This window comes from Gracilinanus agilis, chromosome 4, assembly GCF_016433145.1.
Source record: "Gracilinanus agilis isolate LMUSP501 chromosome 4, AgileGrace, whole genome shotgun sequence".
Classification (NCBI taxonomy): Eukaryota; Metazoa; Chordata; class Mammalia; order Didelphimorphia; family Didelphidae; genus Gracilinanus; species Gracilinanus agilis.
In genome coordinates this window covers 520,875,916-520,898,636 of record NC_058133.1, presented here as the reverse complement: position 1 = coordinate 520,898,636, position 22,721 = coordinate 520,875,916, and the positions used below count along the sequence as shown (strand labels likewise).

Below are 22,721 nucleotides of genomic sequence, written 5' to 3'. Positions count from 1 at the left end.
TTGCACAGCCGGCTAGTCAGAGCCCTCCTGGAGCGAGCATCTTCCTGAGCCCATGGCAGAGAGCGTGCCGCCTGCCTTTCCCTCATGGGACAGATGTTAGGCCTCGTTTTCTCCTCTGTGCCACCTAGCTCGGACTGTCCTCGTGACGATGTGCCTTAGAACACTGGGAGAAGTCTGCCCCTGCTTGTACCCTGAGGAGGGCCCCCCGGCTCCCTCTCACATGGCCCATTCTGCTTCTGCAGAACTCTGAGAGTGGAGGGTGGAGAACAAAAGGGGCCGGCTCCCACGATGGGCTTTGAGCACCAGCCCTCCCTTTGACTTTTTTTTTCTTGGGGTGCCCTCAGGGAACAGGCAGATTAGGTCTTGGGTGTCTTCCCTGTGAAAAACCTCCAGATCCTGGAGGGTAGCTTGCATTCCTTCCTAAGCCTTTAAGACTTATTCTTAGGCGCCATCCCCAGTTCTTTTTTCTAACCTCTTATCATCTGTCTTAGAATCAGTACTATGTATCGATTCCAAGGCAGAAGAGTGGTAAGGGCTAGGCAGTGGGGGCTAAGTGACTTTTGCAGGGTAACCCAGCTAGGAAGGGTCTAAGGACAGATTTGAACCCGGGACCTTTGGTCCCCAGGCCTGGCTCTCCATCCCGAGCCACCTAGCTGCTCCCTGTCCCTAGTTCTTTGAACACTAGTAGTCATGGGACATGAACTCAGGGGCATCACACTCCAACATCTCAGTGTCCTCCCCAAAGCTGACCATGGGAGTCTGGGTATGGTCTATCCAGGACCCCTCCCTGGGCCTGAATTCTTCCCTCTTGCCCCCTCACCCCAGGGCAGAATTGGCACCTGTGGGGGCACTGAGTCCTCTTGAGTACATCACCCCCCCGCTGCTGGCAGTGGTGTGGCACGAGGACGATAGAATCTGGGAATCTCTTGAGAGAATCTAGGAGAGAGCCTGAGTCTGGTGGGGGCTGGAGGTGGGGGGAGGTTGCCCAGGTATGCCCCTCTTGGGACAAGTGTTGGGTGTGCCCGATGAGGAGGAGTCAAGGGCTCCGAGGTGTTGAACTTGGCTGCCTTGGCAAGGGGCGAGTGTCCTTCTTGGAAGCAGGAAGATCTGGAGGTGGCCTAGATGGAGGATGTGTTTGTGTGGGGTTGGGGCTGGCGGGGGCAGAGAAGATGACATTCCGGATTTGAGATGCTGCCAGAACTTCAGGAGAACGTTCTCTTTGGGGAAGACTGAGAGCCGTCTGCTTAGACCTGGGAGTCTTCAGCAGAGGGAGCATGATTGGGCTCCTGGGGCACAGAGTGGGGAGCCAGGATGTGAGTGATGAAGATACAGCTCAGGGCAATGACTGCCATGTTAGAAAGCATGTTGTGTATGGGCAGCACATGTGATCCTCGGCAGCTAGAAGGACCCCCATTCTGGCAGAAGGGGAAGCCAAGGCTCAAGGAGCTTGGGTGGCTTGCCCATGGGCACACAACTAGGAAGTGTGTCTGACGCAGGATTGGCACTCATGTTGTCCTGACTTCAGGTATGCTGCTGTTCCTCCAACACCCCACAGAAGTCTCTGGACTTCGGTAGTCGTGGTCAATATAGCAGGAGGAGAGAATAAAGAGTGTCCAGGAAGAGACCATTGAAGAGAACAGAGTAGTCACTTGGGTCAGGCCCTGCCGAGCTCCAGAAGGCTAAGAACAGAGAGATACTGAGGCTCACCTCAGAGGGAGCACTTTAGTGGGACAATAAGTTTGGAAAGCATGCTTGAAAGCAAGCTTACTTTAGGACAACGGTCGGCAACCTTTTTGGCCATGAGAGCCATAAACGCCTGCGGAAGGAGGAGGATGGAGGCGGAAGGTGCTGGAATCTGAGGCGGAGGCTGAAGGGCCCCCTGGGCACATCCTGGGGCTCTGCCCGGACTGGCCGGTTGGGAGGTGGAGCCAGATATGGCTCAAGAGCCAATGTTGCCGATCCCTGCTTTAGGAGATGGAGTGCAGTAGGGAGGAGAACAGGTGGAGGCACTGAGTTTAGACAGTGGCTTCCGAGACAGGCAAAAGGCAAAAGCTTCAGGGCATACTGGACATGGGTACGTTTGGGCAGTTGGCCAGAGCCCATAGATGGCGGCAGGTGGAAGAGCAGAGATCTCTGACCGTGTGATTCTCAGTTCACCAGACCATCCTCTCATTTAGCACCCAGGCATTTGTCCTTGCCACTCAACCAAGGTGCTTCATGAATAGATGTCTAGCCTGTATGCCTCCAGAATGCCCCTGGACTACCAGGAGAAACTCAGGCCGGCCTGTCCTTTTTCAGGTGTTCCATACTCAGCAAGTGTTTATGAAGTGCCAACAATGTGCCTGGCACCAAGCCAGCAGAGTTCAAAGAATGTCGAGAACCTAAAACAGATGCTGCCCTCCAGAAGCTTCTGGGCACCATTCTCAGAGGAGGAAATCTTGAATTTTGTGGGAATAGAGCAGACTCATTGACTCACATTGGCTCGCCCAAGTGTCTTCTCTGTCCTGTTTGTATTCTGTGATGACTTTCTTGTCTGCCTGTTGTCTTCTAGATAGTGGCTGCTTTCAATGGGGCCTTGTGACTTGGAAGGCAGTCCTTTCTCCTCTTCCTGCCCAATTACTTCCCTGCAACTGCTTGGCTGGTCTTCAGACTCCTTCCTCACCCAGCCCCTCCTTCCTGCCTCTTGATCCAGGGACTCTGGCCATCCCCCAGGCCTGGGACACTCTCCCTTCTCCTCTGACCACTTACTTCCCCACTGTCTTTAAACATCAGACCCTCCTCATTCCAAGGCTGTTAATGACTCCCCATCCAACCTGTGTAAGGCAACTCGTTTGGGCATATTGGTTTGCTTGGTGCCTCCCCTGTGAGGGTGGGAGCTCTTAGAGGGAAAGGACTGTCTCCTTGTTCCACTGAGCTGAGACAAAGTTCATTTGCACTTGCTGAGGGCACATAGAGTGTCCTTTATTGCTGCCCTCTTTGGCCCCTTCTGATTGGCTCCCTTTTGTTCTCTTTCCAGTCCAAGACTCATTTGAACTCTGTACACCATTCACCCACCCAGGCCTCTCTTTAGGTTGCATTTATTATTTCTGCTTTTCTGCATTTGATTGTGATGTTTTCATGCCCTAGTACACTGATGGGCAAACTTTTTAAAGAGGGGCCAAAGGAAAGGAAATGCTCCTCTGTCAATCTGTTTCTAAGACAACTCTTTTGAAGTTTCCTTGTATTGTATCCTACTTGTATTCGTCAGATTAGGAAGAATGTTGTGCAGCTGGATAGAACATTTCAGGGGGCTGCATATGGCCCGCAGGCCATAGTTTGCCCATCACTGTCCTAGGACATGCTCAATCTTTGTATATGTACCTTGTGCTGCTGAAAAGAAGGTATATTCCTTTTTATCCCTACTCACTTTTCTCCAGATATCTATTAGCTCTAATTTTTCTAAAATTTCATTCACTTCCCTTACTTCTTATTTATTTTTTGGTTCAATTTATCTAATTTTGGCAGGGGAAGGTTGAGGTCCTGCAATAGTATAGTTTTACTGTCTATTTCCTCAAGCTTCTTTAGTTTCTCCTTTAAAAATCTAGATGCTATACCATTTAGTGCATATATGTTGAGTAATGATATTTCTTCATTACCTATGCTTCCTTTTATCAAAATGTAATTACCTTCCTTGTCTCTTTTAGTCAAATCTATTTTACTTTAGTTTTATTTGAGATCATGATTTGCTACTTCTGCCTTCTTTGTCTCAGTTGTGGCCCAATAGAATCTGTTCCAGCTTCTTACCTTGACCCTGTGTGTGTCTACTTACCTCAAATACCTCAAATGTGTTTCTTGTAAACAACACATGGTAGGATTTTGGTTCTTAATCCATTCTGCTAACTGCTTCTGTTTTATGGGTGAGTTCATCCCATTTATTTTCCCAGTTATGATTACCATCTGTGTATTCCCCTCTATTTCAACTTCCTCTTTTAATCCTGCCCTTTCTCCTTTCACTCTTTTCCTCCCCTCCATTGTTTTGCTTTTAATCAGTCTCCTCACTTCCCCCCACCCTTATATTACTCCCCTTTCTGTCACCTCCCTTCTTATTCCTTTTCTACTTTTCTAGAGGGTAAGATAAGATTGTGATTCTCAATGAATTTGGCTGTTCTTCCCTCTGAGCCAATTCCAGTGAAAGTAAGGTTCAAGTATTACCAGTCACTGCCCTTTCCCTCCTTCTTTTATTGTATTTGTCTCCCCCCCCCCCACCTCTATGTAATATAATTTACCCCATTTTACTTCTCTCTTCCCATTTCTCTTAGTACTATCCTCTTTTTCACCCCTAGTTCTGTTTTCTTGGCATCTCACTTCCACACCCTCCTTGCATGCTTCTAACTACTATGATAATGATGATTTTTAAGAGTTACAGATATCATCTTTCCATATAGGAATAAAATGATTTGTCCTTACTGAATTCCTTCCATTTTTTTCTCTTTCTTATTTGGCTTTTTATGCTTCTCTTGAATTTTGTGTTTGGATATCAAGTGTTCCGTTGAAGTCTGATCTCTTATTCAGGAATTCTCTGGAAGCTTCTCTCTTATTAAATGCCTATACTTGCCCTGAAAGAGTATAGTCAGGTTGATTTGATGGGTACATGATTCTTGATGGTAGACCTACTTCTCTTACTTCCCAAATAACATTCCAAGCCTTCTGATCCTTCACTGTGGAAGCTGCAAGATACTGTGTATCTGCCTGGTGTAGAAGAGCAGGAAGGGTGAGGCAATGGCTTTAAGTGACTTGCCAGGGTCACCCAGCCCAAAAGGCCTGAAAGTTGAATCTTTCAAAAACCAACCAGGTGGGTCTCCCTGTTGTAGCTTGAGTAGCTTTGGGGAAGGGCCTTTCCCAGGCTTCTTCATTCTGCTAAGTAAGAATTGATGAGCGAGGTCACCTATGAAGCTGAATTTCATAAAGGGTGTGAGAATTGGTTTAAGAAAGCAGGTTGGCCTGGAGTCTCCCTTATTGTGCCAGGTGCCGTCCTGAGGAGCTTAAAGTCAGACAGGGAAAGGAAATCCCTGAAAGAAGGCTGGAGAGCAGGACTGGGAGCGCAGCTTGGGGGCGAAGAAGCCAAAGAAGGCCTCAATGAAATGAATGCAGCTGCCCAGGAATGAGGAGAAGGAGGGTTCTGGAAGAGTCCCTGCCTCCACTCCCTGGTCAGCGAGGCAAAGGGCACTGAGGAGGTGCTTGCTTCCAAGTACTCTTGCTCTACAGAAAGCTGGCTAGGTCAAGCTTCCTTAGCGAAACCCTTCTTCACAGCTCTTGGTTGAAGATGGTCTCAGCAAGAGATGTGGGGAGCATTCGGCAAGACTCCTGGTTGTGGGCCTTCTGCCTCGTGACCCAGTGCAGTGATCCACCTGTTGTGGGGGGCCTGGGCTGGGGAGGGCACCCTTTCAAGAATGACAGACTCTGGTGGAAACCCTTTAAAGAGATTTATTTAGCTTGAATGGTCAGGAGCAGCGTGCAGGACCAGCTGCCTCCCTGAACAGAGAAAAGTTCAGCATTTTTCTATCCTAAAGGGATGGAGAGGAAAGATGGGGAAGGGATGAACCATGGGAACAAGCGGGGACGATCAAGGGAGAACAGGTGCCTTTGGGTCTGCGGCTTAAACATCAGCACACATCATTTATGACGTGCTGATCATAAAGGCGGCTGTTAGTCGTGTTGGACATGTAAACAAGAGGCATCCCCTCATGCTCAGACCCTTATCTTAAGGCTAGGAAGAGGATCCTATGTTCAGTTTCTAGCCCTACAAGGTGAATTCCTTTTGTAATCTTTGACTTGTGGTGTCTCTAGGAATTTGGGGTGTACTGGGGGACCCTGATGCCCACCACGCACCCATGTGGTCAGCCCCGGGCCAGATGTGAGCTCCAGTGGCCCTGTTCTCCCTCAGGTGTCTGGGCACCTTGTAGCCTGCTCAGGGCCCTTCTGTGGCTTGTGCCCTCTGGCCCTCGGGTCCCGCTGTGCTGGCTCCTTGGGCCGGCCTCCCTAACAAGGTGTCCTTCGTGCTGCCCTGGCCAGAGCTAGCAGCAAGATTCCCTCTAGTCCGCATCACTTTGGGTTATATCATTGTGCCAGGATCACGTGGTGAGTCTGGCATGTCTCCAGCCTGGCCAAGGGCTTGCCCTTGAGGGCGCACCTCCAACAGCCCTGTCTTTGATTTTCACAGGCATTTCTACAAAGCAAAGAGAAGGAGATTCTTTCTTTGAATGAGCAGATAAAGGATTTACAGCAGGAGGTAGCACACGCAGTGGAGGCCCAGGTGATACCCTTTTCTGTGTTCTGAAATCTCCTGGAAAGGCCCCACATTCTCTGCTCCTCCCCCCCTGGCAGGGCTCCTGGGGTTGGGCTCTCCAGACAGTGAGGCTCCAGAGATGGGCCACCATCATCCTCTCCTCTGGCCTAGAGGAATATGCCATGACAATTGGGTGTCAAACAAAGCTCCCTGAGATTGGGGGCAGGATGGGGGAGGGGGAGCGAGGAGACAACTCTCTCTGCCACTATTGCTCAAAGCATCATTCCCTGTTCTGGGCCCTGCTGACTTTCCTGGGGATTGTGGGGAGGGGAGTGCTTGGTGGTGGCAAAGCGGAGGAAGTGTGGATCCCTCCACCTGTGGCCAGGGTAGCTTGGGATCTAGGACAAGGAGGAGACAGATCCATCCGCTCCTGTTGCCTCCAGATCTGTCCCCTGGAGGATATTTGTAAACCACCTAGAGTTTGGAGCTGTTGAAATGCTACTCCTTGGGTCAGTTTTTGTACATCTCCGTCCTCCTGCCTGATGGCTTCGGGGTGCTTTGTCAGCTGGGGCCCAGGGCTCTGCTGGGGAAGGGGAAGCATTCAGTAATCTTGCCTGGGTTCATTGTGTGGTCATTTTTGCTGGTCTCACGAACCAGGGATAGTTCCAACCAAAGGGCAATTTTACGAAGGATCAACACGCACTCACACTAAATATTCTCACATTTCAGCCAGCCTCTCCCGTCCAATCAGATGTACCTTTTATACCTTCACATTCTCTAGTTATGTTTTTTTAAACCCTCACCTTCTGTCTTAGAGTCAACATCATGCTTTGGCTCCAAGGCGGAAGAGCAGTAAGAGCTAGTCAGTGAGGATTAAGTGACTGGCCAGGCTCACACAACAGGATGTGTCTGAGGCCACATTGGAACCCAGGACCTCCCCTCTCTAGGCCTGACTTTCTATCCACTGAGCCACCTAGCCTGCCCTGCAGAGTTGCCAAGATTTTTTTTTTAGCCTCCTCTTTGATGGCCATTGAGGAGACCAAGAAAAAAATCTGCCCCGTGTATCAGTTCATTTTGTTCCCAACTCTGCAGCGAACCCAGAATTCTATATTAAAACTCCCTCGGACTTTCTTTTTGTGAGTCTGGAGAATGAATGGGTCCCTCCCCCACCGTGATCTCATTGGCCTGCCTTTCTTCTTGTCCTTCTGCTATTCTCCTTGCTCTCGGTCTTGCCTGCCTCTGGTATTCTGGGGCGAATGGGGCTGGCCTTGGGGGGGCTGCGGGACTCCTCTCTGCTTCTTTTCTTCTCTTCTTGACTGTCTCGACCTTTTTTCCAGCTTCTTCTCATCTTCTTCTCTCCTTCCTTAGCTCTGACGAAAGTGCCCGGCTCTCGGGGACCTTCTGGCACTGGGTTCTGCTCCCCGAGTCCCTTTGTGGGCGGGCCCCACGCTGGCTTGGCTCCGGAGGGCCTGGGTCTTCTTCCTTCTATCCGCCTGTCCTCAGGAGGCCTTAGACTAATCTGCCTGTGCGGTTTGCTCTCTACTCAGGTGATGGAAGACAAAAGCGCAGAAATAGAAGAGCTAAAAGCCATCGTTGACAATCTGTGTGAGAATCATGAGCGGTTCAGAGCGGACAAGGCTGAAGAGATTGAGCAGCTTCACGAGGTCATCGAGAAGCTCCAGAAGGAGCTCTCCATGCTGGGGCCTGTGGTCCACGAGGTCAGCGATAGCCAGGGAGACTCTGATGGCTCCCAGGCGGAGAACCTCCAGCGCGAACTCGCCCAGGGTCTCACCTCTCTCCAGGACAGCGAGGAGAGGCTGCCGCCGCCAACACCTCTGCCTCCAGATGAGCTCGGGGCTCTCCTGGCTGCCAAGGAGCGCCTGGGCCAGCTCCTGGAGGAGGAGAGCCAGTTCCGGCTGCGTGTGGCTGCCCTCGAGCAGGAGCTGCACAGCGTCCGTGAGGCCTCTGCAGAGCAGCTGACTCTGAAGGAGGCTGAAGCCAGGAGAATGGCCTCATTGGCCCGGCGGTGGAAGGCTGCTGTACGCCAAAAGGAGGCTGAGCTGGAGGCTCTGAACAAAGAAAAGAGGACGCTTTTGGCTGAGCTGGAGGCACTGGTGCTAGCCTGCTCTCGCCTCGAGAAGGAGCTGGAAAGGAAGCGTCCGGCGGCCTCCCACGAGCCCCCAGAGCTGCAGATGCTTCGTGCTCAGTGTGTCGGCCTGAACTTGAAGCTGCAGGCCCTCAGCCAGAGGCTGGTCACCTACCAGATGGAGCTCGATCAGCACCAGGCTTGTGGGCCCCAGTGCCGAGTGCAAATCCAGAAGAACTTGATGCAACAGGACGCTTTTCGTGTGCCCAGGACACAGGGGCCTGGGCGGCTTCAGTCTGGAGCTCCGGCTCCCTCTCAGGAGCGTCAGGGTGGCATTCGGGCCTCTCAGGAAGGGCTCTGTGCTGCCACCACCACGGAGGAAGAGTCTGATGAGGACCCAGGGCCATGGGAGCCCACTGCTGCTCCTCAGGGGCAGTGGGGCGGGCGCGGACTGGTAGGCATTGTTTTACGAGAAGTCATGTCCAAAAGAAGGCAGGCACAAGTCGCAGGCCTTTGGGATGTGGTCTGAGGTACCTTTTCTCCCATCAGCCTTGGAGGCAGCGGGAGTGCCGGCTCTGAAGGTGGCTGAGGGCCTTGGCCCAGCTTCACCTCAGCTCTTGGCTTGCCCCAGGTTGGGGCAGGGACCAGTCCCTTCTTCTGGCAGTTCTGAACCTGCCTCTTGTCTCCCCTTCCTCCAGCAGGAAAAGGCTATTGCTGGGAGGCCTTTCAGGCCAGTGGCCACTCAGCTTAGGTCACTGAGGCCTTATAGTGAGCTTCAGGTCAGGTTCCTCTTCATTCTCTGTGGGTCATAGGGCAAAGGGGGAGCTGACAGACTTTCTCTTTTCCTTGAAGCCCAACTGCCTGTACCTTCCTGGTAGAACCCCCCAGGCCCCCTGCACTGTACGGTGAGGCACGGGCAGCTGTGCTCCGATGGAGGCTCCTTCTCTGGCTATTCAAAGGGCCCGGCTCTCTTTCCTTTGTTCTAGAGCAGCTTTGGGGGCCTGGCCATTCTGCTGGGCCACTTAGGCAGGAGACCAGGGAAAAGGCAGCTTTGGGACTCCGATGGCCAGCCACTAGCAGGAGAGTTCTGCCTGAGCTGCTGCGATCGGAGCCTGGGGCTTAACTCCCTCTTTGGGAGTCTCCTCTTGCCCACTCGCTGTCCCTCGCCATCTCTAGCCAGCCTTCCTCTCTCTGGATCATGGGCTCTCGGGGGCCCTGCGGCTGTTTCCCGCCCTTTGGGTGCCGGCCAGAAGAGATCAGGCTATTGGTCTGACCCCAGAATGCCCGGGTCCTGGCCCTCCTCTTCTGGGGTGAGAATCGCCGCCCCGATTTCTCCTCCTTAATGCATGCTCTCCGTTCTTGTGTTTACTCCAGAACCTAGCTGAGAATCGGTCTCTGGGCACCCAGGCCCCAGGCAGCCGGGAAGAGGCAGGCCTCGAGAGCAAGGAAAATGGCATTTCAGTCTTGACAGTCTGTCAGAAACAGCTGGAGTCTGAGTTACTCTTTATGAAAAATAAGATGCAGATGGGTACAGAGGACAGCAGCAAACTGGTAGCGAGAATGAAGGTACCTTGGAGGCAAGGCCAACAGGAGCTTTGCCTGAGGCCTCCCGACGAGGTTGTCCCCTCTTTACCTCAGCGGTGACCAGCCCCGACCCTGCCCTCCCTCTTGGGTGGGAACAAGCCTGCATTAGGCTATTTCTATCACATTCTATCCTCATGACAAGTCAGGTGCTATCAGGATCCCCCTTTTACAATAGAGGAAACTGAGGTAGATGGGTAAAGTGACTGCCCAGAGCCACACAGGCTACCAAGTGTCCGAGGTCAAATTTGAACCCAGATCTTCCTGACTCCAGGGCCAGCCCTCCGAGCACTGAGCCACCCAGCCTCCTCCTCCTCCCTGGTCTCAAGAGCCAAGCTCAGGTGACCTTCAAGAGTCTATGCCTAAAGGCCCGGCATTTCTGAATGCTTTGAGCCCGCCGTCCTGTTTGGCACTCCCTCCATCTTCTCTAAACATTTCCCCAGTTTTTATTCTTACCCTTGGAGGGGCAGGGACTTGACCAGGGACTTCAGTCTGGAGGGACCCCCCAGGGATGAAACCTTCCTCCTCGTGCACATCTTGGCCGCTAGCTTAAAAAAAATTCTTTAAAGCCTTATTTCTGTCTTAGTAACCACTCATAAGATGGAATAGCGAGGGCTGGGCAAATAGGGTCATGTAGCAGGAAGTGTCTGAGGCTAGATCGGACCCCAGGACCTCCTAGCTTCCAGCCCAGTGCTGTCTCCCCTGAGCCTCCTAGCCAGCCCTCTAACGAGAAGTGACCCTCCGTCCCCTTTGGGGTTTCCCTTTAGCCGTGGAGGGCCGAGGTCCTTTCTGTTGTCTGGCCCTCACGAGCACTGTGGGGCGTTGGCTCTTTTACGGGCTGATGGCCCAGAGTGGTGGTGCTCGGCTGCTGGCCCCTGCTCGTGCTGCTGCCTTTCTTGCAGAGGGGCTTCCATCCCTGGCTCCACATCCCTCCTCTCCTGGGCACTGTTACTGGAGAACCAAACTGTGCCCCATGAAGGGTCTCCTACTGGCTGGCACTGGGCCCCCCCCCCCTCCCCCGGGGCATGGGGAGAAGCTGATGTGGTCAGCCAGCATTGATTGAGCCTCTGCTGTGTACCTCACTGAGGACAGGGGATATCAGTCCTCCCCTCAAGGAGCCTGGGGTCCTCCACAGATGCTGCTGGGGTGCGATTCACCACGTCCCCTGTCACTCTCTGGCATTCCCTAGTTGAGGGCATCACTGAGGCCAGGGACAATATGGACGGCCTTCTTGGCAGTGCCTGGGTTAAATAATCAGTGGCTGGCACGGGGCAGGGGTCTCCTGTGAACTGAGATTGAAGACCTTGGTTCCAGTCCAATCACTTCACTTTCCTCATCTGTAAAATGGGCATATCGTGACTAAAGAATTCCTTCTGATCCAACTTTGACCCGGGATGTAGGTATCCATTTTTAGATGAAGCTTTTTGTGGCTCACGACATGAGCACATTTGATCCCCAGAAGAGTCCCACGAGGTAGGTGCTAACAGGGAACTTGGCTTCTTCAGGTCCTGGCCCTGCCCCTTAGGACTTAGGCGACGGTGAGGGACATAAGTCAAGCCCTTAACAACCCCCCACCCCCAAGGGGGGTCCTTCTAGCTGGAAGACCTACAATTGTGGTCTGTCCGTTTTACTAGGGAGGGAACCAGCTCTTCGGTTGCTTGTTGGGGGTCACACCTAGGGAGGATGGAGGAGAGCTGGGCCTGGAACTCGGGCCTCCCCTCATTGTACATCTGGTGCAGACAGATGTACACAGTCTCAGGGAATCGATGCCTGTTAAGTGCCAGTAATCTGGTGTCTTATTCTCGCCTGTTGCTTCCACAAATCTAGAACCTCACAGACCTGCTGTGATTCCTTGTGATTTTCGTGGAGGTGAATGAGCTGGAGTCAGTCTGTTAGTTACGGGACCCAGGAGATGGCTGAGGGAAAGGCCGTCGCGACAGCCCGAATTAGGAGCAGAATCTGGGTGAATGTGTCGGGGAAAGGCAGCGGGGGGACCAGCCAGATCCCCCCCCCCCCAGCTTTTATGTGGAACCTCTTTTACAGAGAACCGATACCATTAAAAAGTCAGTAGGAAAGGGGCGCACAAGCAGAAGGGAGGCCGACGTTCTGAGCCTCGAGTGTGCCCAAGAGGAAGTCCTGTAAATGGTGCCTCCAGGAAGGAGAGTGATGGGGAACGGGGGACTTCAAGGAGAATTTGATTTCTGAAAACAGACATCAACCAAAAGAAACAGGGTTCACCACCCAAGTTCTAGCTTTAAGAACACCTGGAAAGTCGGTGACGAAACCCAAAATAAGGGCAGAAGAAATTAGAGGGGAAAGGAGGCAAAAGAAAACACTCGATGATGCCAAGGCTTTCTCGCACTCATTTCCGCAGCTCCTCTTAGTCAGTATGCTTTGGGTGGGTGCTGCTTGCTTCTTCTTGGGTCTGTACTAGAGGGAAAGAGCATTAGCTGAGATTCTGGTCCCCGTTTGTTCACTTCATGAGGCCTTGAATTGCAGCCTCATGGAATGCTCTTGAATTTCCCAACTTTCCTTGCAGCACAATCTGTCTGGAGCTCAGAAGGCCAAGGGGGCTTTGCCGAGGCCGAAGAGCCTGGGCCTTCCCCACCTTCTCTGCTCGGAATGTGCTTTGAACAAGTTCATATCACATCCTTTCTTTTTCAGAGGGGAAGCTTCCATCGCGGTTCGCTTAGAGCAACTGAGAAAGCCTTCGGCCAGAGTCCCAGGCTCAGGCCTTGTCTTTGGGTCACTTTATGTTGGAGGCACTTCTCAGAATGCCCTTCGCGATGCTCGCGGGGATTCTGCTCTGTAATACTCTGCCTGCCTTTTTCTGCCCGTAGATCCAGCAAAAGCCGGTGGACGTCTATCAGCTCCAGAAGGGCGACCTGATAACCCAAGTGAGACATATTCAAGAGAAGCTGCATCACCTCATTGACTCCATATCCTGCAGGGACAGCAACGTCCAAGTCTCGAGTCGCTGCCTGGAAGGAGTGTCCGAGGGCCCCCCGGCACCGAGTCCTCCCCAGGGGCTTGGCGGTCCTGTTTCGGCGACTCCTGGGGACCAGTCGGCGGCCGCCCAAAGCCCCCCTCCTCCGTCTCAGGGCCCCGTTTCCAGCATCCTTCCGCACTCCTGGAAGCTGCTTGACCGTTCTGAAGCAGAGGCTCCAGGACAAGGCCAGCCAACGTTGACGTTTGACAAGAGCCCGGATACTTGGCTGAGCAGCTCATCCGACGCCGACCCGGCAACCCCCGACTTCTCCTACTTTGAAGATTGCGGGGCTGCTCAGAAAGCTCCCCCTCCCGATGAAGAGTCCGCCCAGGGCTCCCCGCCTTCTGCCTGTCGTGCTGAGAATGCGGCCCAGGATGCCGATCCCCTGGAGACTGTTCAGCACTTCAGAGATACCATCTTGGACATGGACTCCTCCTCGCTGGGCTCCCCAGAGCTGGTTAGAAAAGACTCCACACTAGACCAGCTGTCCAGCGTTCACCTGACACCCCTCTCCCAAGCCGCTGACTTGCAGAGCCCCGACTGGGCTTGGAGATCCTCGGCCTTGCGGGATTCCTCGGGCTCCCTGGGTTTCCCTGCTCTCCCAGGCCTGGAAGCAACCCCTCAGGCTTCACAGTTTCCATCTCTTACGGAAAAAGCACGGCCGGATGACTGTCGTGTCACGGAAGGGATGATGTTGGTAATGGAAAAACTTTTTCCCCCCATTTACCTCCCTTTATTTCTGCTTTGAGTTCATTTCTCTTCTGTGTCCGAAGGTGCAAAATGATAGGAGAAGTAGCTTGGCAGGGTGGGTAGAGAGTTGGTCCTGGGATCTGGATTCAAGTCCTGCTTTTGTCCTGTGCCGGCTGGGTTATCCTGGACACATCCTTGCCCTCTCACTGCCCTTGGTGACTCTTCAAGACCAAAGCGTTCCACAGAAGGGGAGATGTCCTCTTCTTGGAGTTCCCTATAATCAGTGAAGCTGAGGTCTGGGCCTCTAGGCCTGGCCTCCAATGAGGTGACGTCAGCATGTTCCCATGGAAATGTGCTTTTCCTCTCCTGCCCACGTATCCCAGCCCTTCCCCATTATTAGTTCACCTCCTGGCCAAGGCTTGTGAAAGCAGCTTTTGAAGCCTAGCTCAGAGCCCATTGGTCAGCACGGTGTGGAGGCAAAACTAGCTTTCTGCAGGTCAGCACCCAATTTGTTGTCCTCTGGGGGGATTTGGCCCTAAGGCCTGTGCCCGACGGTGGTCAGCAGGAGAGGCCAGGGCGTGAGGAGAGGGAGGCCTGGAGGGCTGGCGTGTTTCTACAGAACCGATGCCTGATGCTGCGTTGGGGGGACGGTTCGTCTGTGAGAACAGTGGAAATTGTTTGTAGAAGGTTCCCCAAGCTAGGATGAGGAGAAGGGGAAATGCGCTCTAGGGCGAACGCTTCCTCCCTTGCCATTTGGAGGTCCAACTTCCTGACGCCCTTCGGGCTTTTCTTGGCAAGGATCCGGGAGAGGCTGGCCATTTCCGAGGCATTTCTGAAGTTACTTGCCCCAGGCAACCCAGGGAGGAAGGGAGGCCAGACTTGAACTCGGGAAGACGAGCCTTCCTGCCTCCAAGCCTGGCACTCTAACCATTGCCATGCATCCACCTGCGCGTCTTCAATTGTACTTAGCAGGGACTGAGTTAGTCCTCCTTTTCAAAATAAGCGCCTTCGTTTTTCTGATCAAGATCTCGGGGAATGGCTTGAGGGGGCTTTGAAAAGCAGGGAGTATCCCAAGGGTGCAGCCAAGGCCCATGGTGGAACTCGCTCTCTTTTGGGTAGGAGAAAGATGTGGAAGACTTCATCCTAACACCAAGCAATTCTCAAGAACACCTCGAATCCACAGCACCCGGCTTACATGGGGACAGTGATGGCCATGACAACAGTGAGTTGGCCGTGCCCTAGGCTGCGTGGACCCCCGGCGGGCGGGGGCGTGGGGGAGGTATGGCCCAGGAGTCCAGGCCCCAGGCAGGACACTCCCATCTGGGTAATAATTGGGATCACAGACGGCCCCCAGGTGGCCTTCGGCATTGGCTTTTATTTAAATGAATGGCTAGTGTTTGCCCTTGGCTAGGGAGCGGGAGGATCTCCCTAGAGAGGTCTTGGATTTCACATCAGAGTGTCTGGCCTTCTCTGGGCCGTAGTGCTTCGTGGCCGAGGACAGAGAGCCCGAAGGGGGCGTGGGGAACCCCCCTGGCTTCACCTGCCTTCTGGGATGGCTCTTGTTCATGATTCTCTTCTGCTTCTAGAGCATAGTTCAGATCTTCCAGACAAACTAAAGCAAGATTCAGAAAGAGCAGAACCTGCTGACACTCGCCTCGTGACTCGTCATAAATCTGGAATGGTTCAAAGGCCCTTGAAACCAATTAAGGATAAGGAAATGCAGTCCAAACAGATGAAGGTAAGTGATTGGTTGTGGGCAGCGCGGTCGCAGCCAGCACAGGCCTGGGTTCATGCCTTCCCCCAAAGGCGCCAAGCTTTGGCCCACCAAAAACCAGCCCAAGCCAAGCTGGGGAAGCAGGCGAGAGTGGGGGGCCGCCAGCTCCACTCTGGCACTGGAGCCAAAGCCAGGAGAAGAAACCCCGCCGAATACTCGGCACATGCGGGGAGGGAGGGGGTGTCCATCCACCTCCCCTTGGTCATGAGCCCGCAGTGCCCACTGTCAAGCTCCTGAGAGGAGTGAGAAGAGGGCAGGGAGGAGAGTGGCTCGAGCAGGGTAGGGCTTGGTGTCCCCCAGCACTTGCTCACGGGCCTGGGGACCAGCCTGGGCAAATCGGGGCCCTGAGCTTCTCATTTGTCAGGCCTGAACTTAAATAATCCCGCAGCGATGTGAGCCAGGTGGGTATCTGCAGAGTGCCCGGTGTTACCCCTTCAAATTGGGGTTTTTCTAATCCATCCCTGGTCATTGGGCGGCTTCTCCAGGCCACCTGGCAACCGGAAAGGCCTTCAGCTAGGCGAAGGGCACAACAGACCCCCGAAATGGTTCCTTTCATTTTGCCGCCTGCTCCGGCAGGGAGCCCCCAGGATCCAAAGATGAATGAGCGCTGGGCAAGGCGCTCCCAGGCTAGGAAGGCTGCAGAGGGGTGCCCAGAGCTCGCCCTTTCTGACCGCTAGAAACCATGAAGCAAGTCTAGACAGGCAAGAGAGGGTCAGGAGAAGGGGGCTGAGGAGGGAGACAGAGAGAGAGAATGTGGGGGAGGGAGGGAGAGAGAAGCTCTGGGACACCCCTCCGAGGCCGAGCCATCCGTCTGATTCTCCTCCAAAATGTTATGGACTTGTTGCCATAAGGGAGGTGGAGTCCGGAGGCTTTTGTGGCATTCACAGAAAGAAGAGAATCATCCCACCCCCCCCCCCCCCCCTGCTGCTTTTCAAGAAGTGGGGAAGGATTCGGACTGAGCAGAAGACTAGTCGGAGGGAGGACTCGTGCCTGAGCAAGGATGTGGCTTAGTGGTGGGAACACAGGAGGGGGCTGTGAATGGAGGGCCTTGAATTGGGGGCCCAGGATGGCCATGGGGGTTTCTGATCAGGAGCTTGGCTCTCTGGTGTAGGAGGTGGGAGTCCGGGCACGGATGGGAGGGCGCCTGCTAGGACGGCAGGGTCACCACAGAAGGGGAGGCAAACTCTTGCTGCTCTCGATCATTTCAGAAAGATGGGACGAGGTGGGCAAGGGGGGGTGCAGGGTGATGGGGCACTGGCTCGGTGCCCAGCAGGAAGAGGCCTGGGTAGAGCAGCTGTCGGAGTACAAGAGAAAGGCATCCTCTCCGTGGCAGCAGAGGAGTGGGGTTGCTTTTGGTTGTGCCCTGGGTGCCCATGGGCCCCTCCGGTGTCCCTGGAGGATGGGCATTGTGACATCAGCAAGGATGTACCCCATAGCTACGGAGAAGCTGGGACTTAAAGGGGGGTCTCTTTACCTTGGACACTCAGTCAGGCCCCTCAGACTAAAAGATGGGAACAAAGATGTCTGGCTTCTTTAATGATGATGGGGAGAGGTTTTCTCCGTGTGTGCAGGACTCCCTTAGGGATCTCTAGCCCTGACCTCTCTCTAAAGCTGCTTCTGTTCTATGGGTCCTGCTGCCTATGGCACCCCGTGGCCCCTTGAAAATGTGCTCGGGGCTTGTGCCAGAGGGCCTCTACAGTTGTGAAACCATCTAGTGACTTTTTTAAACCCTTTCCTTCTGTCTTAAGAGTCCAAACTAGGGATTGGTTCCATGGCAGAAGAGTGGCAAATGCTGGCTGGGGGTGGGGGGGGGGGGTGTCAAGGGACCTGCCCGGGATCACCCCACTCGAAAATGTCTGAGTCCAGATTTGAACCCAGGACCCTCCCATCCCCAGGCCTGGCACTCTTCTCCACTGAGCCCCTGTGGGCTGCTCCCATCAATTGACTCTTTATTAAACTCTGCATAGATGGGGACAAGGTAAGACCCATGTTAGAGAGGAATACCTCACCCCAGGTGGCATGAATATAGTTTGCCCCTCTCCTGTGCCAGGCCCAGCTGGCAGAGTATGCATTTGTCCAAGGTGTGGGCAAGAGAAGCACTTTACCTTCTCTCGTGCCGAAGAGTGGCAAGGGCTGGGCCGTGAAGTTAAGTGACTTGCTCTGCATGGTCTCTGCCACCAGGGTCCGGGCATCCAGTTGCAGGCCTGGCATCTGCCCACCACAGCTGAGTCTGTTGGGCTCTGCTCCATTCAGGCCTCAAGCTTGTGGTCCCTGGTAGAGCCTGCCCCCCTCCTTCCCCTTGGCCCGGGCCGGCGCAGAGAAGGCCCGACATCTCGACCTGCTTCTGAGGCTCCCTTCCCTGGGACCCTGGGCAGGCCATTCCCCTCACGTGGTCTCAGTGTCCTCATCTGTAAAACGGGAGCGAGGTTACCTGCTGTAGGGCCAAGTGAGAGGATGCTCCGTGGCGTGTGTCTTGTGGAAGTTAACGGGCCGAGGCGGCCTCGCTCTTGGTATTCTTAGCAGCGATGCTGCTAATACTGCTAACGAGGCAGCCCAGCACGGTGGCCGTTAGGCTGGGGAGATCGCAGAGAAGATCCGGGTCGGCTTGGGCAGGGGCAGGACCTCCCTGGGGATCCCGCTGCTCACACAAATCATTCCAGCTCCGGGGAACCGAGACGGCTGCGGCCTGCATCTCCTGCACTTGTACTGTCCTGGGGAGAGGGGGTCCCGATCACAGTGCGAGGCGGGAGGGGAAGTCAAGGCAGGGTCCTGGCCAAGGGAGAGCAGATCTGTCCAGAAAGCAGGGAGGAAATGCAAGGATTCCACTCAAGGCATGGCTTGGGCAAAGGCCTGGAGGCAAGAAATCACCTTTTGGCCTGAGAGCGGGGACTAGGGGAGAGTGAACAGAGGGCAGGAAGAGATAACTGGGAACGTTTCGGGCTCGTGTCGGACGGAGCGCTGCCTACCCCTAGTCCAGAGGGCATCGGGCCGCCTGCCTGGAAGCGATCTGAGTGTGGTCCGGGTGTCAGCGCAAGGCAGAGCGTGTTGGAGGGAAGCCTTTGGGGAGGGAGGCTGGGGAGACAGCGGGGCCAGGAGCACCGTGCCAGCACGGGGTCAGGACTTGGAGCCTTGAGGAAGGAGGGCTCGTCCCTTGGAGCTCCCCAGAGAGGGCACAGGCTTCGAGCAAGGGTGAAAGGGGAACGACCAGAGGTGGTGGAGGGGGGTACGTGCCAGGAACAACCTCCTGCTCTTTCTGACTTCCTTCGGCCGCTCGCAGCTCCTCCTCTGTGCCCAGCAGCCTTTGCCGTCCTGGGTCTGGCATTCTCAAAAGAGGGTCCCTGCCCACAAGGCTGTCCCTCCAGGGCCATGACTTCAGGCAGGCTCCCTAGCAGAGGGCAGGGCCGCTGGCCCCCACCTGCACTGTCTCCGGGTGGGAGGTTCTGAGCCTGCCTGGTGGGGCAGAGGTTCCTGGGGCCGCAGAGTCGGTGGCCGCCGGACGCGTGTGCCCTGACACTTCCCGTCCTCCGTTTGCCTCGTAGGCGTTACTGAAGATGGTGTGTGACGAGAGCCAGCAGATCCTGGTCTTGTCCAAGTCTGAAGCCCCTGCCCCGGAGCTGGGCAGTGCCCTGCCGCCCTCCACCCCGGAATGCTTTCAGAAGGAGAGGCAGGGCTTGTTGGATGCTGTGCAGGCCCTCAAGGAGCACCTCATCAGAGTGCCACCCCGAGGAGAAGAGAAGGTCAGGGAGGAGGGAGGGCGTCCCCTGGGCGGCGGGGCCAGGACAGGGCGGCCACGTAGACTAGGCGAAGGCCCACGGCTGTGGGCAGGTGCCTCTGAGTGTCCTCAGTTTCCTCCTCAGAGTCGTTCTCAGCGGGACACTGGGCAAACCTCCGGGGGTTCAAAAAGTGACTTGCCTCGGACACCGAGGACACTGCACAGGGAGGAGGGGGAGGGAAGGGCGTGAGGAAAGCTTGTTTTCTGCAAGAGCCCGAATGTCCTTCGGGCTGCGTGGGACCCCTGAAGAAGCTTCCTGAACCACTGACTGCCCAGCTAGGGAGCTCTGGGATGCCCTGTCCAAGGTCCTTAGGGGAGAGCCAAGGACCAGTGACTTTGGGAGGACAGAAGGAGCGGGTGATCCTAGCCCTGCAGGACCCAGACTGGCTTCCAGAGGGACATTATTACCCCCAGTGGACTGGAGCTCTCCTTTCTCTTGCCCAGGAACCTTCAGACACAGGCTTTGACTGGGGAGGAGAATTTCTGCAGGCTGTCCAAGAAGTCCTGGAAAAGGAGCGGAACATGCTCAAAATCGAACTCCAGTCCAAGCTGTGCAGTCTTGATTCTGGAGACGAAAGATCCCTGCTTGAAAAACTGGAGGATGTCGTCAAGGAGCAGGTAACGAGGGAGGCTCTTCCTGTGAGGCTGGCCTCGGCCCTGACTGGCTGCCCGGGGGCAGGTGCCGCTCTGGCGCCTCTCTGCCCCCGCCTGGCCGATTCCTTCACTGGGCTTTGGCTTTGCCCCCAGGGAGAGCTGCAGAAGAGAACCTTAGAAAATCTTCACTTGACCGACCGGAGCAGCCTGCTGTCCGAAATCCAGGGCCTGCGAGCCCAGCTGCGCATGACCCACCTGCAGAACCAGGAGAAGCTGCAGCAGCTCTACGAGGCCCTCACCAACGTCGAGGACCATGGCAGCAAGCAGGAGTACCAGTTTCGGAGGCAGGGTAATGGGGGTCACTGGGGCTCCTTGGGCGGTAGAGAAGGGAGGGGGCCATGAAAAAGGGAGCCTGGGGCCCGACACAGGGCTAAGGCTGGGCCTAGGGCTGCCTCGGTTTACCATGGGTGCTTGCTGTCTCCCCTTAGTTGAATTACTGGAATATAAAGTAGAGCAGGAGAAGTGTATAGTGAGTGACTTACAGAAGACTCTCACAGAGGAGCAAGAAAAAGCGACTGAGAACCAGAGGCTTCTGTTGGCCTCCCAGAACACAGCCCAGGAACTCAAGTCGGAGCTCGAGGAGTGCCAGCAAGAGAAGGAGAGTGCGGCCCAGGCCCTGAGAGAAGCCCAGAAAGAAGCTACCCACCTGAGGTGTGTGCCCGCCTGCCTGTACAGGGGCAAGAGATTGGGGGATAGGCAGGGAAGGGGGTTGAATGACACAACCTGCCCAGGTGCTAGGGGCACAGCACCCATGGGCCCTGGGGAGGCAGAGAGCTCCAGAAGAGGAGGCGTTCCATACCCGACTCCCCGCTGTGACCCTCTGGGGTCAAACTAAGCAGGCCCATCTCTTGGCTTCCTTCAGGGACTTGAAGGCAGGTACCGGGAGGCCCCCTTCCTGCTCCTTGAGCCAACTCCATCCAGTGCTTCTCATGGGCATGAGGGGGCTCTCCCAGGCTGCTTGCTTTCCTTTCCCCTGTCCTTCCTGAAGCCCTCAGGGCAGGGGGGGAGCCCTAGGCCTGGACATTGGGCTTCTCCGATCTGCCAAATGACTTGCCTGCCCTGCCTCTACATAGCCCTTCATGGCCATTTATGGGGCGGCTGCTGTGGGCCAGGCCTGGGGCCAAGTACTGGGCTTTCAAAGAAAAGCCTCAGACAGTCCCTGCCCTCCTCAGGGGCTCACATTCTCATGGAGCTTCTCGGTCCCAATTTGAACCCCTTTGTTGAGATGAATTCCTTTTCTAGCAGAGAATCCCCAAAGAGAGAAAGGCTTCTGGAAGCCCAAGGCTCGAGGGGTACCCCCTGCTGGGGGATGCGGCCCACAAATAGAAACTTTAGCAAAGAAGACTTGGGGGGGGGGGGGATTGGCGGGGCAGGGGGGAGCCGAGAGAAAGCCAGCAGGCCAAGAGTAGCGAGGCAGAGCTCTCGGGTGATTAAGGACAAGGTCACAAGGCGGCCTGACTGCCGGGGCCTTGGAAGGGGTTCTACGTGAGAGCAGAAGAGGAGCATGAGGGGATCCCGGCAGGCAGGGAGGTGGCAGGGAAGGATGGTGTGCTAAGGATGGGCGAGAGGCTCTCCAGGGTCTCTAGATCCCAAGGAGGGTGCTGGTAGGCTTGAAGGGAGGGAGAGAGTCAAGCCAGTCTGCTGGAGCAGGTGGGATGGGGGAGGGAGGGGAGGAGTCTCTTCTTCTCACCCTTCTCTCCAATAGCCTCGTCGGGGCCTCCTTCCTTCTCCACTCATTTCTGTGGCGTCTCCTTGCACGGCATTTCTCACCTCTTTTCCCTTCACTCTAGGAGCCCCCCAGCAGGGCTGCTGCCTTCACTTCTCTCCCTGTGGCCCGTCTATCCTAACTATTGGGCCACCCTTCGATTCCTGGCCTGACACAAACTGGCAGCCCCATCCCTTTCCAGCAGCTCCCGTCCAGACTTCCTCTATGGTGGCTTATGAATGCAGGGAGGCCAGAGGACAGTGGGGGCTGCCAAGGCCCACAGACAAGCCTGGGAAGGCAGGGGGCTTGTGGGACTTGTGGGGAGAGGGAGAATGGAAGGAGATTGGGCTGCGCCGAGTGGATGGGACTGTGGCCCAGGTGCCACGGAGAAGCCGGCTTTTGGATCGTTTCTTTTCTCCCTGAGCAGGGCTGTGAGATCGGGGCCCCCAGCCCTGGGCCATCTGTGGGCGTCTCGGGGATCTCAGAGCAGGGATGGGCTAGACCGAGGTTCCAGAGCAGGGGAGGGGGGCCAGCAGAGTCGGAGTGCAGACAGGAGATGGGGGAGTCCCCCCGGGGTTCCCTAATAGCCGGCCCTGTCCCTGGGGCTTCTTGTCTCCACGTAGATCCGTGCTGGAAAACCAAGAGACAGACCTGAAGGCGGCCTTGGATGCCCTGCAGAGCGAGAAGCAGAGAGGGAAGGAGCTGCAGGCCCTCGTGGAGGAAGGCCAGAGGCACAGCCTGGAGCAGGACGAGCTGCGGGCCAAGGCCATCGAGGTGGGCAGGGCCGCTGCCAGGGTGCGGCTGTGCCCGTTCCCCGGGGTCTGGTGGGCTCTGAGGCAGGGAGACGGGCCGGGGAAGAGGCGTGTGTGGGGGCCGAGCGCAGCGTCCGGGAGACCGAGGCAGGGCTGGACAAGCAAGCGCGGCTGCTTCTGCTTCTGGGAGAGAACGTGTGTGGGGTCAGAGTAGACCACTGGGTAACCGAGGCAGGACCGGGCCAGTGTGGCTGGGGCCTGTGGTGCAGGGAGGGCCGCAGGGGAGGCTGGGGCCTGACCCCTCCCCCTCCTCCCCCTGGGCCGCAGCCTGACCCCCCCCCCCAGGAGCTGCGTCCTGACCCCCTCCCCCTTCCTCCTGCCCCGGGGGGCTGCGTCCTGACCCCCCCCCCCCCCCCCCCCCCGGGGCCGCCGGGGGCCCCGGGCAAGCGGCGC

At 55.7% G+C, this 22,721-nt stretch overlaps 1 protein-coding gene across 1 annotated transcript in view; it reads left to right on the top strand.

Annotated features, from left to right (window-relative positions):
* PCNT (pericentrin) overlaps nucleotides 1-22,721 on the top strand; it is a 104,303-nt gene that overhangs the window by 66,182 nt on the left and 15,400 nt on the right. Inside the window, exons 30-42 of the mRNA XM_044675701.1 lie at nucleotides 7,813-8,050; nucleotides 8,111-8,805; nucleotides 9,230-9,256; nucleotides 9,528-9,590; nucleotides 9,726-9,905; nucleotides 12,779-13,618; nucleotides 14,731-14,833; nucleotides 15,198-15,349; nucleotides 18,925-19,122; nucleotides 19,602-19,775; nucleotides 19,905-20,100; nucleotides 20,240-20,462; nucleotides 22,140-22,290. Of these exons, the coding sequence (XP_044531636.1) occupies nucleotides 7,813-8,050; nucleotides 8,111-8,805; nucleotides 9,230-9,256; nucleotides 9,528-9,590; nucleotides 9,726-9,905; nucleotides 12,779-13,618; nucleotides 14,731-14,833; nucleotides 15,198-15,349; nucleotides 18,925-19,122; nucleotides 19,602-19,775; nucleotides 19,905-20,100; nucleotides 20,240-20,462; nucleotides 22,140-22,290 (3,240 nt within the window). The remainder of the gene's footprint in view (nucleotides 1-7,812; nucleotides 8,051-8,110; nucleotides 8,806-9,229; nucleotides 9,257-9,527; nucleotides 9,591-9,725; nucleotides 9,906-12,778; nucleotides 13,619-14,730; nucleotides 14,834-15,197; nucleotides 15,350-18,924; nucleotides 19,123-19,601; nucleotides 19,776-19,904; nucleotides 20,101-20,239; nucleotides 20,463-22,139; nucleotides 22,291-22,721) is intronic.